The following is a 16,878-nucleotide window of genomic DNA, read 5'->3' as shown; positions in this document are numbered from 1 at the left end:
TACTACTTATTACCCTGTATTCTTCCTTTGTTTCCATCCAGTGTTGTATAGGGTAAGGGAGGGTTGGTTTATCATGCTTCCTGCTCATTTATCTTCTGGTAACTTAGATACGCTTTCAGTGGCAGTTAATTGGTGATTACCAGTCCTCCCACCCAAGAGCAGTGTTCTGTAAATGGGGACAGCTGAAGAGGGAAATTCCAGAGACTAATTTCATGATAGCCCCTTCTGTAGGCCAGCCATGTGTAAATTACTGCTGCTTCTGATGAGACTGAACTTGAAAAATAAAAGTAGCACTGGAAAAAAACCAAGGTGGCTGGGGAGTCGAGGGAGTTCTAAAGGGACCTGAGGTATATTAAATACAGTAGGAGGCGGCAAAAAGGTATGGGAGAGAGAAGAACAGAATTGTGTTTTGGTTTTAATTTTCCACATTATATATTTTCTAATGAAGAAGTTGAGAATTAGGAAAATAGAATGCATTTTAGTGGTCCATTACATAGATGGCTGATAACTAAATGATAAAATGTTTGAGGGCAAGGGGGAGTCTAATTTCCTATTAAATTAGGAAATTACTTGGCAAATACCCACACGTACTTCCATACCAATGGCATTTAACCACACCCTGTCCATAACACTTTGGGTGAAATCCTAGCCTCTCCCTTTTTTTTTGTTTTTAAAGGCAAAATTTCTCTTGCCTTCATTTAGGTCAGGTTTTCACTTTACATCTTAACTCCTTAGTGCCTGGATCCTGCAAAGTGATCTGTGCATGCAAAATCTTACGGTAGGATAGAATTCTGCTAAACTCTGGTGTAACAGTTAGGAGGGCTGCACCTTGATAGAACCTGCAAGAAGCTGAGAGTGCTCTTATGAACTCGGTAGTAAGTTAAAGGCCTTCAACCCTTTTCAGATTCTTATACACTTTTCATAGAGCACAGGGTGTATATATATAGGGAGAGTTTTACATTGATAAGAAAATCTCAATCTTTACAGAGCAAAACAAAGGAAAAAAGAGCTGTGTTGAACTCAGATATAATTAGCAGTATTTAATCAAATCTAAGATGATGCTGAATTTCAGATGCCTCGCCCCAATAATAATAATCTGTACATGGAAAATGTATAAATTCATTACCGTGTTCCAGGTATAGAATCTAATTATTGGGTTGTCATCTTTAATTCATCCCCCTGCTGCTGCAGGGAGGCAAGTAGTAAGGGGGGAGGGGAGGTGTTGGGTGGTATGGGGAGGTCAAGTAGCTTGTCCGCTGCTTGTCTGCCACCTGCAGACTGGGAGAGGGGGGCATTCCTTCTCTGCCTCTGCTTCCCCACTTCTGCTCCCCCCTCTCTTCTCAATACCTTACCCTTGCTCTGCATCAGCAGGCTCCATCCCCATTTTAGCCTGGGGCACTGAGCACAGCCTCAGCCCAGCCTCTATAGCAGGCTTCACACCACTACTATAGGGTTGGGTTGGGATCATTGAGTGCTTCAGGCTGCACTGTGGACAGAACCTGCTGGCAAGGAGCAAGGGTAAGAGGGGAGGAAGAAGAGCAGAGGCTGCAGGTGTGGGAAGGGAAGATGGTGAGGTACAGAAGTGGTGGGTGGGCAGCAGCTCTGCCTTTGGCCCTGACTCACGTAGAGGCTGGAGCCCATCACAGGAGCTGCCTTCCCTTCTACTGCCCTCATACTCGATTCTAAGACAAGAGGCTATCCCCTCTCCACCATGTTAATATGGTAACATACCTTGTAATATGTTTTGTGTGCGGAGTTAGAAAGGTCAGAGAGGTAGTACGTTGCTATGACAGTCCAGGGAATTTGTGATGAGCAAGGGTTGTTGAGTAGTATCTCTTATTGAATTGGCTACGTAGTTGGGAGTGCAAAGGCATTTTGTGCCTAAGCTTGTCTAGCACCTCCACCAACTATGCAGTTGGGTCAATAAAATATATTTTCAAACAAACCTTGTTTCTTAAGTATGTCGCAGGTACCTTTTCTGTCCTTGCAGGAGAGAGATTATAATTGTACTGAATGATTCCATTTTTTTCTGTGAGCTTTTTCTGGTTTAAAATACAGACAGAGTTACAGAAATGATTAACTAAATATTTATATTTTAGACATAAAAACCCTTTTATTTTGCTTTATTCTAAATAAGGTATTCAAAATAAAATCTGTAAGCAACTTAGTAGATGACAATACAACATTGGTTTAATCACAGTTTATGACTTCCAAATTATCTTTTAAATTTTGAAGGTTTGTAGAAGACAAAATGTGGGTAACCTTTCTGGAAGGAAGCTCTGCTTTGAATGTTCTGAATCTGACTGGTACAGAGGTAATGTGAAAGTTATGGTCATTATCTGAAGCAATTAGAATGTCATGTTATCAGGGTTTCTAAATGTATGTTTCCTACTAGACTAATAGACATAGAATTTAATACACGTTTTGTTTCTAAAAGATTTTTCCCTAATTGTTCTACATGTATGCCCCACTTCTAAAATCAGAAAAAGACCACTTCAGTCTTCCTTCTGTGAATGATCTTTTGTGTTTAGCCACAGTCTCTTTAATTTTTTTTTTCCAATCAACCATCATTGCTAGAACAACACCTTGTTAGGTTCTGATTTGTCAAAACATTTAAGCTTGTAGTTTAAATCCAGTTGAGGTAGATGGGATTTAAGTATATGCTTTGCTTAATAGACATACCCATAAACGAGACTAACACTTATACTACTAGTAGGAGTCAAGATTTCATAGTTGTCTTTCTTAAAATGAGTTTATTTTTCTACTGCTTCAAAAAAGATGCTTCTGTTTTGTTAGTTTGTGTTTTAAACTTGTCCTGACAGTAGAGTGGGCCAAGCTTTAGTTTTATAATGCAACATACTTAGCAAAGGTATAGCACTCTTATGGGTAGAAATGTGGCTCTGTTGAAGAGTTTTGCCATTTCATTTACTATGAAAAGTATTTCATCTCTGGTATCTAGTACCTTTCCAGATTTCTGTTTCTAGATGAGGGGTAGGCAACCCCTGGCACATATATGCCAGAGCATGGTATGTAAAGGCATTTTGCTTGGCACACGTGCCTTGCGGTAGATGGTGGGGAAGAGGCTGGGGCTGTGCTACCACAACAAGGATCGGGCCCCTCACAGGCTCACCCACCATCCACCCTGGCACACCAGCTTCTTACAAGTTGAGGTTGTAGGTGTTTTTGGCACCTTCCACAAAACATTGCTGACCCTTGACCTAGATCCTGTAGTCTGATTTTTACGGGCCTATCCTTTCAACTGCACAGATTAGTAAGTTACACTTATCCCTATCCTAGGTGGAAATTTTCAGAATGAAGGATCCAGGCATTATACAGTCTCTTGCAGGTTGGGATCACTACTTATTTACAGAGCTCAAAATTAAGTCCAACTGTTTTCCATGGCAAATAAAAGGAAAATTATGATATTGCAGAGAAGAGTCATAGGTCATACTTAACTTAAGAAAAAAGAGCCCTGGAATAAGATAGTCTTTTGCATTTGCTTTTCATTAAAAAACATTGCAGAAGTTTAAAGGACATGGAGATATCAAAATGTTAAGGTGGAATCAGTTGGGCAAATGTTCCAAGGATATTGACCTACCAGTAGGAATACTGGAGTGGAAAAGATACTGATATTTTATGGTGCTAGGGAAGAAGCTAAGGGTGTGCAGATAAGAACCTTGGAGCCCTTTCAAAAGGGTAGCAGCTGGTACATTCTAACTTATGTATAAGAGCAGATGAGTTGATAATGATTCAAATGTGGCAAAACCAATCTAGTTTTAATACTTCTTTATCTAGGGTTAAAGTTGGAGGAGCTTTGCTGCATTTGAATCGTGTTCACACCTGAAGTTAGAAGTGGGCAAAATATGGCCTGTGGGCTGAATCCAGCCTGCCAAGTGACTGGATCCAGCCCATAGTGCTCTGCATGGGGCCAAGCCCCACCTACTTGCACTCAGGCTGCCTGCACCACACCCACTAGTATCCATGGTCCAGCTGTGGCCAGTGCACACAGCTTTTGGTGGGACTGTTCCTGGTGCAGCTACAGCCAGCCGGGTGCTGGAAGGCAGCTGGGAGTTGAAGTGGAGCCTTGCGCTCTGGGACAGGAGTCACGCAACTGAAGCTGTCCAGGTTCCCATCTGGAGTGGCACAGCAGGAGGAGCTACTGCTGGAGGCAAGGGGAGCAGAGCAGCACCCACCAGCTGCAAGGAGCCTGGTATGGGCTGTCCTGGCACAAGCAGGCAGGGCTCAGCCCCATGTGGAGCACCATGGGGGCAGCTGCACACTGCACTGCCCAAGTGAACTCTGCTGCATGCACCCCCCACCTTCCGCTTGCCCTCAGGCTCCTGGGACCTAGTGCCCAGGCAACTTCCTGCTGTCTACCCATACACACATGGATGCCTTCCTCAGAGAGCAAGGGCTTCAGGGAGCAGATCCTGATCCTGAGCTGTCACTACACCATGAGTTGGCCCTGTGATCCCAGCTTCATCCTCCCCTCTCACTTCTAATTGCTGCTCCCTGCCCACCTACAGCCCTATAGGGAGTTTTGGTGAATGGTTGCTTGGGGGTGCTGACCTGGCCTGTGATAACTCAGCAAAACTCCCTATGTGGCTGTTGGGCCTAAATAATTGCCCGCCTCTGCCTTAGGTCATTGTTTTGTCATAGGAGTTATATCCTGATAGACAGGCTTGCTCAGTTTTTTTGTGCAGAGAAGTTAATGTATTATATGTATATTTAGAAAAGTGATTGTAGTGCTTAATTATAATTACTTTTATTTTTGGAAAGTTTTGTATTTTGAGTGTCTCTATCTTATGGTAATTTAGCTGTTAGGAAGGATCGTAAATATTAACTTGAAAAACCCAGACTGGATCAAAAGTTTGGAAGATGAGATGAGCCTGGAGAAGATTAGTGTTGGATTGCCTGCATCAACCAGTTCCACTTTGCTTTGTGAAGATGCTGAGGTTTCTGCAGACTACGATATGGAAGGTTTGTTGAATGAAATGAATTTCAGTTTTTGAAACATGTGCATATGTACTCATATTAATATGTATGCACCACTTAAACATTTTTCTTTTAATCTTGTACCATACCTACAGCTGATAAATCAGCATGATATGACCAGCTTGTTGGGAAGCACCTGCTAGAGCAGTGTTTCCCAAACTTCCTCAGTGTGGCCCCTCATTCCCAACCTACAGCCCCCCAGCCCCGGTACCCCATTAACTGATGTTGCGACCTCATTTGAGGTGGTCCCACATTTTGGAAACCAGTGATCTAGAGGTTTCTATTCTTACTATGCTGATGATTTGATTCATATGCCAACATTTTTTTAGCTTTGCTGGTTGTTGTTCAGAGGCACAAAAGGCATGGGGAATCAAGTGTTATTTTCCAAAAGAGTTTAATGAAATTACGCTTTCCAACCCTTGGAAACTACTTTGAAAGTACAAGGCAAAACATTGTACCAAAATGTGAGGAGTGTGAATTCAGAACTTTCCTTAAGAATGGAAAGGCTAACTTCCTTAACAGTTTTGAGAAAAGGAAATTTGGTTCTTCCGCTTGTAAAACAATTACCAAAGGGGTGTGCTATTTCTAGAAGAAACCCTTGGTTTACTGATTACTGATTCTTCTTCTTGTGCAACAGAACACCTCCACTGGTCACTTAACAGAGAAGGGGTAAAAAATTTGAAAAGGGGTAAAAAAATTGTTCACCTCTACGTTGTGGCAGCTGAGGGAAAGATTTACTATGACTACATATTGGAAAGGACAATCTCAAAAAAATAGTACTGATATCCTTGTGTTACACCAGACGAGAAGATGAAGCAGGTCTGGTAAATTTTTAAGTATGCTAAAGAAGAAGGATAATATTTTCCAAACCACACTCAGATTCTCTGCACTATATAAAGAAGTTTTATGTAGAACAGCCTAATGCATGTAACTTGACTTAGCAGTGTCTCTTGCAAATCAAAAGAAAGTGCTCTAGTCCAGTGGTTCTCAGCCTTTTTGGATTCGAGACCCCCCCCCCCCCTCACTCCCAACCCATAACAGGGGTGGAGTATGGGGGGTAGCATGGCCTGGTTGTCACTGCTTCCCTCAGGCTGCCTGTACTGCCCCCTCTCACACCCAGAGGGGATGAGAGCAGTGCACCACCTCCCACCCCCAGGTCCGTTAGTCTTCCCACTGCTGGTGGTACAGCTGGTACAGGTAATGGCAGTGAATCTTGTTACCCTGTTCCGCCCTCCTGCACTTGTGTCCTGCTGGCTGGTCTGACCAGGCTACAGCCCCCACATCCACTATAGGCGCAAAAATCAAGTGGGAGAGGGGGCAAATATGCCACTCCTTCAGCATATTGCCAGTGACCCCCTCCTCCAACTCACCTGCAGGGAGTTGTGGGCATTGGCAATGCATAGGGGGTGCATGTGCACCCCAGGAGCATGGCAGTGCACCCCCTGAGAAAAGGCGCAGGCCTGTGGACAGTTGCCACTCACCGCCGCAACCCTTGTAAAATTCTTTTAAAATCTTGCCTTATTTTATTTTGTGGTGCTGCTATACTTCATTATACCTATAATATAAGTTATTTAGGCAGGGGTAGTTCAGATGCTTTAGAGATTTCTAGATTCTTTGTACTCATCTCCCCTGAACCGGAAAAGGAAAATGGGAACAGTTGCTTGCCTTTTCTGTGGCAAAGGTTGTTAGGTACTTTTAGAAAAATAGGATTTTAATGTCACATACAAGTCTTTTTGTTGGTAAAAGTCCTATTGTAGTAAATGTTGTATAAGGAGACAGGTTTTGCACTTGGTTCTCAACATCTTAGTCCATCTTAGACTCTTCTGACAGTGAGTTTTTGTAATCATTCTCCACCTCCTGCAAGAATTGCTATTTGCAGTCCCCTATTAGTTGATAATTTCGCTGCAGTCATGAGGAGAAATTGTTGGGTCTAGTTTCATGCAAGGAAATCGGCAGGGCTACTTGGAATGCATCAGCTCCTCAATGAACACAGTCTAAAGAGCACCATATCCGTGTGAAAGACTTGGTGAGCTGTGGGCTGCCACATTCTGAACCTGCACAGATGATCTTGGTGGTGTTTTGTTCCCCATATAAAGAAAGAGAATAGCTAGGACAGAAATTACAAAGGGAATGGTTCATTATCACCTTACAGGCTGGTAGGGTATCATACAATCTCTAGGCTTCTGGATGGGTGGTAATCTCCCAAGTCTGGAACCCTCCCTGGCAGGGGAGAGGACAGCTTGCCAACTAATGTGTTTGCCAAAGGGTGGGAGTGCAGGCAGGTGGAGTGGGGTTGGGGTTAGAAAGGTATTTTTGTATGCCAGACCTAAAGATATGACTGCAGCACAAGTAGATGTACCCACGCTGGGTTGGGCATAATAATAGTGACACTGCAGAGAGATAGATAAGCCCATACTGAAGTCCAAGTGTGTGGCAATGGGTCCAGGCCAGTTTATACAGTGAATGCTGAAGCTTTTGCTGCTTTCTACACTGCTGGCTTGGACATTTTTAGATGTATTATAGCCTTTTCCCTTTGAAGTAATTATTTACTTTGCAGGACTTCCTGTTGTACTAGGAGTTTTCATTATGCACAAATTTTAGCATTTCCAGCTGCCTCTTATATCTCAATTAAATAGCTGTTCTATCCATGACTGGACAGGCATTTGTAGAAATTTTTATTGCATGATTTTTTTTTCCTTTGTTTTAGGAGATGTTGATGACTATAGTGCTGAAGTAGAAGAAATTCTTCCTCAACATCTACAGCCAGTTGCAAGTTCTAGTCTTGGAACTTCACCGAGCTCTTCACCGCGTTCCAGTCCTTGCCAATCACCTACATTTGCTGATGGACCACCACCTGCCCTTCCCATGAGACCAAGCCGAGCACCAACAAGAACTCCTGGACCACCTATATCCTCACAAAGTAGGTGTCCATAGAGGATGGTAATAGTACCAAGCTCTCATAGACCTTTTCATTTTAAATCAAGAACCACTTTAAAAAGGATTTCAGTATTGTCCTTACTTTACATGAAGGAAAACTGAAGCCCAAAGATAACAGTTGGTCTAAACAGTGATGAGAATGAGTATAGGAAACTGTAGTGATATAAAAATCACTGTCGCTTTTTTCAGTTGCCCTGCTGTTGGGAACATGATCTCTGTACGTTTTTATCAGCCTGCATTCTGAATTTTCCTTAATATTTCTTTCTCCCAGAAAGAGGCCTGGGTTGAAAAGGAAATTATTTTCAGTATGGTTTATGAACATATTCAAGAAACCTAGAGGAATGGTGAATGGTCAGATCTTTTGGTAAACGTAATTTTTATTCAAGTATGAATTTGCTTTGTTTTACCACTTCATGTTCATCTCCTTTTTTTTTTTTTCTCCCCACACAACTGGGTGCTGCTGGTATGTGAACAAGTGTGTGCGTATCCTCCACTGCAATATCAAAAGCTTTTTAATAGAAAAATATTTTGATGTTTATAGTGTCATTGAATAGATTGATTCTCTCTATCAGGTTCTCCAGTTGATTTTCAACCAAGTATACAGCAGAAAGAATCTACTCAGAGCTTGGAACCTAAACGCCCTCCTCCTCCTCGGCCAGTTGCTCCACCAGCACGGCCTGCCCCACCACAGAGACCACCCCCGCCATCAGGTAATGCAGTGAAATGTATTCTGCACCTTGTGGAATATTGCACAGCCTAATTTTAAGTCTGTGTGATAAGAACTGAAATGCCGTATCTTGCATAAATAGTTATGGTGTTTTGGGCTCAAACAAAATAAACCAGAAGATCCATTAGGTCAATGTAATTAATTAAAAATAGCATGAATTCATTGACTTTTTCACCTAGATTTTTTTAACTTTGTATTATGACTACTTTTATGATTGCTTTTTACCTGTTTGGGTGACTTTAATGAGTTAAAGCATTTTACTGGTGTTTATAATTATAGTTTTCATTAACTGCATCATTGTTTCCAAAAGTTTAGTGTTTAATCCTTTGAGACATATTCATTTAATTACTCTTATTTAAATATTTTTACTTCAGAGTAAATACAGATTGCATATGCAAGTAGCAGGGAGAGACTGGATATTTAGAAACCATATGGACAATTTAAAGAAGTAACTTGATTTTTTTAATGTTCTCATTCTTTCTTTTATTGACCTTTTTTATTCATGCTGCATTCATTTGATATATACTGTAAGGGGGTAGGAGCCCTGCGCCTGCTAGAAAAGAATTTGGAGGTAATCATTTCATTTTCAAATCTAACTAAAAGCAAAACTTCTGTGTCATCTATATTGAGACTGTTTAATCTGGTGCTGCCCGAAGATCGATTTTGCTAGCTACATTGAGATGTACATTCATTTGTTTAAAAAAAAAAAAAAAAAAAAGCAAAGAAAAACCCCCACTCCGTTCTTCATATATGGATTTCATTCCAAGCATCTTAAACTCTCTCTCCTTTTCTTGAATTACACTTTGAATTAGACTTCGTGATCAGCAAGTTGTTGACACCGGATCCTATTTTCTGATTAAGTAAATAAACATGAAAATCTCTCTCCAGAAACTTTTTGAAATGTTATAGTCATGGAAATCAACATTGGCCCAGCTCTTTATTATATTCTTAGAGAATATGAACAGACATCCTTTTATTTTTAAAATAAAAGCTTTTTTAATTTTCACTATGAAAAGACCTGCTGTTTACTTCAAAAGAAATATTATTTTAAAAAGGCTGATTAATTGATAATTAATTGACAATCATGCAAGTAGTTGGTGTAAGCTCTAACTAGTGTCACAGTTGGCACGCGTCCTCCAGATGATCACCAAATCTCCGGGCCACAAGTGCTTTCAAGTGTCCTCCACTATGCTTCATCTGACCTCCCCCTGGTCTGGGTAGTGCATAACCAGGATTTTTATCTCTGTGTCTCCAGGGCATGCTTCCAGGTATACACCTCTTGCCTGAGCCCTTACTTACCATATAAGACTTTCATTATATCTACCTTGGTTCCTAAAACTAGGAGCTCTGAGTCCTGGACTGCTTGTACTCTTTCTCAGAGCATTAGAGAATATCCTGGTTATGGTCGTGTAAGAGTTTTGTTGTAGTTGTGATGGTCCAGAAATTATGTGAGAAGCAAGGATTTCTTATGGTGATATCTCTTATTGGACTAACTAAATAATTGGAACAGAGTTAAACAAGCTTCTGAATGCAAGACATTCTTAATCAGGGCTTCCTACCTTGGCTATAGCAGTCTAGCTTTCTGCTTATGACTTTGAGGACAGCATGGAAGAAAATGAGGAAGTTGCTTTTAGTAATGGGATTAATTAATTATAGTCACTTGTGTCTTCAAAGATGCCATGAATTACAGATTTTAGCAAAATAATTCAAGTTTTGCAAACTGGTAGTTCTAAGGGTTTGCTAACACTCTAGGCTAGACAGGGGTCCCTTCTACCTTCTTTCTCTGGGCTGGTCTTTTTAGAGGGAAAGCAAAAAATCTCCTTTACTCTGTCTGGTTTGCTCTTTTCTCTCTTCCTCCATGTGTCCCAGGTTCCATCTGGGTTCCTGTACAGAAAGTTAATACTTTGATCCCTGGGGATAGACCTGGTGGTTGAGACCAGTCAGTGCCTCCCTACAGCAGTGCATAGCCCCATAGGGGGCATGGAAAGCATGTGCCCCCTGTGGAGCAGAGGCAGGCTGCCCGCTGCCTTTGCCCCAGGAGTTCAACTGTGCAACACCAGCATGCTTCCTGCTGCTGGGTGGGTAGGGAACGTGTTGTGTGGCCAGCGCAGCACACCTTGCATCTCCTGCCTGCCCAGCAGGTGACAATGGTATCATGCAGCTGAGCTGCTGGGGCAAAGGCAGCAGGGCACAGAACCCCAGCCTGCAGCAGGCAACCCACCCCATACCTCCCCCAGGGGTGCACACTGCTGCAGGGAGCTGCACCGCCCCCCACAATGCCTCTGGACAACCCGCCCTGGCCCCAGGGCCCCAGTCACTCCAGCCCCTGTTCCTGTCCTACTCCTTCCCCACTCACCATGGGGGTCTCCATCTCTCCCACCCCTTCTCTCTCCCTCTGCCCCTTCCCTGCTACTTACAGGTGGGTGCTGTCTGTATCTACTCCTCACTTCCAAGCCACAGTCCCCCAGCCCTACTTCTGACCCACAGTATCCCACACGAGGGTGTGCAGGGACCCTCCCTCCCCAGGCTCCAAACCCCACACACTCACAGCCCCCCCCGCCCCCATACACTTAAAAAATAGCATCTCATGATTTACATGCCAATCTCTATTTATTTATTTATTTATTTATTTTAAAGAGTGTTTCATGATTTTTGACACAGTGGGATTACTCTAGAAATATTCAGTTCGATGCTCTTTGTGTGTAGTATCTACTTATGTCACTGTCAGAGAGAGGATACTGGGCTAGATGGATCGTTGGTCTGATCCAGTGTGATCCTTCTTATGTTTGAGACCTTCCAAAAATTTACAAAATGGGATAAGATCATATGCATTTCCTCCTCCTCCTCTCCCCGCCCCCCTTTTCCCTTCTCCCTCTCTAATTTATTTTGGGGTCTTAGACATAGCTAGTTGTAGCAGTTAAATGCATTTGAATGGAGAAGAAAAAATTATGTTGCAGTTTTGTTTTTGTTTTGTTTTTTTCCAAAGGTAGTCTGAAAGTGTTCAGGGATTTGGAGTATTACAATAAAGTTCTAGGAAGATAAGACTTTTGGGCAGGTGAAAGTGCTTTTGGTATCGCATGCATTTCCCCTGCTTGTGTGCAGGTGTATCTTTTTAAGGTAGAATATTGCAGATACAATCGTTTATAGTTTAGGTTGAAGCATTTTGGTGTTAGCTGTTCTCTAAAACATAATTATTAATTTTAACTATTAATCATATTTACCCAGCACAACTCATTGATAGATTCATTACCACATTTTTTTCCGCATAAATTATTCAGAGGCTAGCACTCCTCAAAAAATGAGTAATGTACAGAAGAGGGATTTGAATTTATTTTTATGTAGTTTAGTAAATGGAAGTATAAAGTACAGCCAAAGCTGTGTTATCCAGCACTTTACCATCCAGAATGCTCCACTAACTGGCATCTGTCAATACAAATCTTTCTTCTGAGGGACGTGGCAAAAGTGAAACCAGAAGTCCCACTTCCAGTTTCACCTCTGTGAGCCAAGTCCTACTTTTTCCTTGCGGACCACGGCCTGGGGCAAAGCAGCCTGCGCGGCATGCACACTGATGCCAGGGAGTGAAAGCCCTGGTGCACCAGACGCAGCATATTTAATTAACCAGCATCCCCTGTTCCCCATGGATGCTGGATAACAGTACTTTTGCTGTATTTTTCATTTCCCATTCCGCTTCACTTTCATCCCATTTCTTCTTCTTTCACTATTTCCCACTCAGTTTTTGTAGCTTCTCTGCAGCTTTCTGTATTTGAAAGAAACATTCTCCATGCCTTTGTTCCAATTCCTTCTCGAATCTTCTTTTTGGAAACAATCCATTCTACCTTATTAATCCGTCACTGTCTTCTTTTTATTGCACTGTGTCATCTTGCCTCTCATCTTATTTAGAATACGAGGTCTTTGGGTCTTATTTGCATTTGTGTTGCTTTTTTTACATAGCACTTCATACACAGTATTTTTTTTAAATATTGTAGTACAGGGCTGCCCAACTCCAGAGCAGCTGGGGACCACATGACTCCCAGCCACCTACCAGGTACCATGTCACACAAGTCTGTCTCTCTCCTGCCCCCACACCACATGGACTTCTGATGCATTGCACTGTGGGGGCTTGCTATGCCACAGAGGCATCTTGCACAAGTGGACACGCCACACTACACTGTGCAACCTCTTCCTATCCTGTGCCACCTTTGCCCAACCCCTATTGTACAGTAGTCAACTCTGGCTGTATTGCACCACTGGGGATGCTGCAAGAGATCCCCAGATCTCTGCAAGCTCTCTGACAATGGGGTCCCTCAGTCCCACGTGGCTTTACTCTGCTGTGCCCCTAAGGGTGGAGAAAAGCAGTGAAAGCTGGAGGAAGGAGGGAGAGCTTAGACTTCAGCAGCAGCAAAAAGCAAGGGGGGATTGGTATCTGGTCCTAGAGTCCTGGGGCTGTAAGCAGCCTATGGGCTGCCAGTTGGACAGACCTGTTATATGTAAAAACCAAACATCATTCTTAAGCCCATGCAACACACAGGTAGTGAGGCAAGTTAGATGTACCTTGCCTGTTATCTATAATTATAAGTTGACACACTGGTGTCTTTTTAAATTGAAATCCTTAAACAATTGAATTTAAATCGAAACCCTTAATTTTAAACAAATACCTCATCTTACAGGTTGCCCATATAATGTTCTAATTTTTCCTCAGGCATTTCACTCCTTTCAGTGTCTAATGAGCATGCTTATGGTTCTTCATGATAGGAAGACTTTCCTGTGGAGCTCTAAGCTTTGTCACAGTGTAATCATGTTATGCGTCTGTATTGGGAGTAACCTAAAATTCTGCATTTTCTTTCAGTTCAACATGTTCATATGAAAAAACCAAAATAATAAGATTGCACTATAATAGCTCTCTTTCAGTATTTGCAGCAGAATAGTGCTTTTATTTGGTGGTGCAAAATGATTATCATTTAAGAAAATTTTTTCAGTACTAAAGAATAAGTTTTCAAGCATTTGGAGTTCAGCATTAAGTTTAAAGTATATGTTCTGTAGTGTTTTACGTCTTCATAGTTTCCAAAACCACAGTAACCAAATAATTTCTTGCAGAGTATGAAGAAAATTCTTGATTATGACTGAATTCAGATGTTCATTTCTACTAGAAAAATAACCCAGGAGCTGGAGTGTTTATAAGTTTCAGCCCCATGGCTAGATAGCTTCACAGGCAAACTCTCTGGGGTGTTGCAGAACAGTATGAGACATGGTGGGGGTGTTTTTCCATATTGGCAAGGCTCCCTAGTTCTGCACCGCTTTGGCTCAGTTAATTCATTATTAACAGTTTTTAAGGTTGAGAATGTGCCATAACTTAAGGTAAAGTCCATACACTGGTACTGCAGTTGCCCCAAAAACAGACTTAAGGTTGACCTTTCATATTAAGCTAGGGAAATTTGTAGTTAATGTACCCAAACAGCCTTACTCTATCTTATAGTAATGTAATAAAATAACCAGTCAGTTATGATTAGTGCATAAGGGTATTTTAGTCCCATATTTAAAAGATTTTTAATTAATCACATTTGGTATTTTTCCCCTCATAGTTTCTCTACAAAACAGAGGTCAGGTTATAGGAGTGTATTAGGAAATGACAGGCATTTTGAAGTAAAGGTAACTTGTGGAATTCTCAAGGTGAACATTTATCACAAATCCCTTTTCTGAAGAAGAAAATTTTAGTAATAAAGAAAACATTGAATTCTTGAAATATACATAGTGTATTAGATTTCAGGGAGTTTTGACTAGATAACTAGCTTAGAGAGCTTTTGTTATTTCATAAGATAATTTGGGACAAAAATGGCTAGACAGAGGGTGTCCACTGTCTTAAAAGAACATTTTTTTTAAAACTTTTATTCTCACAGGTTTGACATGCAAGTCCAATGTATTCTGCACACCATAACAAGTGCTACACTTTTGGGAATAGATAGGCTGTACAATGTGTTGGGTCTATTTTCAAGAATATATTTCAGCTATAAAGAATAAATCTGATCTGTCCTGTTCCCACTACTGAAGTCCTACAGTAGCTCTTGCTCTGTGTTATTTCAACAGTGTTTGAATAATTGTTACAATATAGTGAGACTTATAAGTGGAGACAGTTCTCCTGGAAGGAGGGGTTTGGGCAGACTAGAAGGGCATGTCTCATTACTGTACATGTCCTGCAGCTTTAATTCTTCCCACTTGTGAATGATACCTCCACCCATCTCTGACATCACAATACTATGGCTTTCCAGATGATGTGGAGCTCAGTGACCTTAAGCATCTGGGTATATATTAATAGAAATTAATTAGACTATAAAAGCTATTTTTAAGGGAAATTTAGTGAACACTAGCTGTCTGCCTGGCCTATACTCAAGCAATTAATCTACTTCTGTTTAAGCTGCTTCAGAGTTGCCAGGTATTCTAGTCCCTTTACCCAAGTCCTAAGGCATGATAGCACATAAGCCGTGGGGACTTGCTAAAGGGAGGTGCTGGAATGGAGATGGTCTTAAGCCTCTCCAGCTAGTGGAGCAGAATGGAGGCAGGATCCTGCTGTATGAGGTGTAAGGTGTCGCTTTCAAGAGCCATGTTAACCCTTCCCTGACCCTTCAGTTGCTGCTGAATTCAGGGCTTTGGATCCTTACCATATTAAACTCTGGCTGGGGGGGACGGACCAGAGAAAAGTCATCCTAGATCATGTCAGTGATATCCCCTCTCACAGCAAAATCCTACCCCACGGTACTCCATGCCCTCAGGCCCTCCTACTTCTGTTCTAACACTTGGGCACAAACTCTACCAGGTAAGGATTTGGAGAGTACAAGGTTCAGAGTGTCACTTAACAAAGGGAAAGGGTTTAACTTCTGTGGCACAGTGGTCTAAAAGGTTGGTTACCACTGTCCTAAATTTTCACTCTGTAATGTTAGCCCAGCTCATGCCAGAGCTTGCATGTCACAAGCTCTCTGAGCTCAACAGCTGGTCAGCACAGGCTCTAGCCACAGCTCCTGTTTTTCCCTTTCCTTCCCCCCAACACTAAATTCAGTGGCAGGGGAAAGGGGAAGTAAACGGGGACGGTGCTCAACCTCCTTGCCTCTGCAGCCATGTAAAAACAGGAGCTGCAAGTTCACTGTGCACATTCAAAGCACCACCAGAGGGTGTGGCTACACCAGCCCTTGTCTCCTAAATCCCTTATCTCCTGTCGATCCATTCTGGATTCTCCCACAGAGAATGGCACAAATATACACTATAATGCTCCTTTGCTTCCACATATCAGAGAAGTCAGGGTAAAAACAGAGGCCCCGAAGGGTGCATTTGTGCTTCTCCCATGCCTTGGTAAGAGTTATGGTGACCTACTGTGTGTAATCTCTGCATCAGTTGATACAACTGTCCTAAATAAAGGGAAGAAAATTAGGATGTGTAAACAGGAATTGAGGAATACAGTTCTTCAGGACGCACGAGACTCGGTAAAGTGGCGTGCTTATTTCTCATACCTGTTAATTCTAGGAGAGATCTGGCTGAGGCATACTTATCCAGCATATCCCCAGGTGCTCTTTTTGCTCTGAGGACAGTTAAGGTTGCAGGGTGTGACTACTCTATACTTTTATTTTTGAATTTTCTAGCCTTCCAGTTTTTAAGTATAGGTACAGTCTGTGTTTCAGACTGTGTTGCAAGATGTTGTCTGTCAACCCTAATTTTATTCACTGTCCACAAGATTGTTAATGCAAAGATATCTCTTCTAACTCAAATGTGAAAATGAAGTTGTCATGTTTCTGAATGTTAGCTCTCCCACTGCACTAGATCTCTTATTGGTCTGGCTTCCTTGTGCTGCTGCAAGTGGTTAGAATGCTATATAGTTACATGACTTAGATCTCTTTGTATTTGATGTCCTGTCTGCTCTTATGTTTTTTTCCAATTGGCTGCTTTCCTGTGCAATATACAGCTTCTCTTTTCTCCCTGCAAAGGTCTTGGAGCTCCTCCCAGTCCTGGGGTAGCTAGGAAAGAGATAGAAGGTAAAGAATTTTTCTGTTCTGGAAATTAATTTTTAATTTTGTATCTGAATGATTGTAGTGTTGGTGTTTTAAGATGTACTGACTAATCACTAGGTTTATGTCCATTTTGTTTGTTTGTTTGTTTTAAAGTATGTCTTTCATACTTGATTTTTATATTTGCCAGCTGCTTGCTACTTTACAATGTTAGACATTTGGGGACTCAGT

General features: G+C 41.8%; 1 protein-coding gene across 5 annotated transcripts in view; it reads left to right on the top strand.

The window, feature by feature from the left end:
* Positions 1 to 16,878, top strand: part of SYNJ1 (synaptojanin 1) — a 101,084-nt gene that overhangs the window by 65,427 nt on the left and 18,779 nt on the right. For 4 of the 5 annotated variants that reach the window (XM_019528831.1, XM_019528827.1, XM_019528830.1 and 1 more), the window contains 6 exons: positions 2,236 to 2,314; positions 4,818 to 4,980; positions 7,703 to 7,915; positions 8,505 to 8,642; positions 9,192 to 9,230; positions 16,627 to 16,674. In XM_019528831.1, the coding sequence (XP_019384376.1) occupies positions 2,236 to 2,314; positions 4,818 to 4,980; positions 7,703 to 7,915; positions 8,505 to 8,642; positions 9,192 to 9,230; positions 16,627 to 16,674 (680 nt within the window). The remainder of the gene's footprint in view (positions 1 to 2,235; positions 2,315 to 4,817; positions 4,981 to 7,702; positions 7,916 to 8,504; positions 8,643 to 9,191; positions 9,231 to 16,626; positions 16,675 to 16,878) is intronic. The other variant, XM_019528828.1, reaches the window with a different exon arrangement.

This window comes from Crocodylus porosus, unplaced genomic scaffold (genome assembly GCF_001723895.1).
Source record: "Crocodylus porosus isolate Cpor-Errol unplaced genomic scaffold, CroPor_comp1, whole genome shotgun sequence".
Classification (NCBI taxonomy): domain Eukaryota; kingdom Metazoa; phylum Chordata; order Crocodylia; family Crocodylidae; genus Crocodylus; species Crocodylus porosus.
Note: the sequence above shows the minus strand (reverse complement) of the source record. Positions and strands in the feature narration are given on the sequence as shown.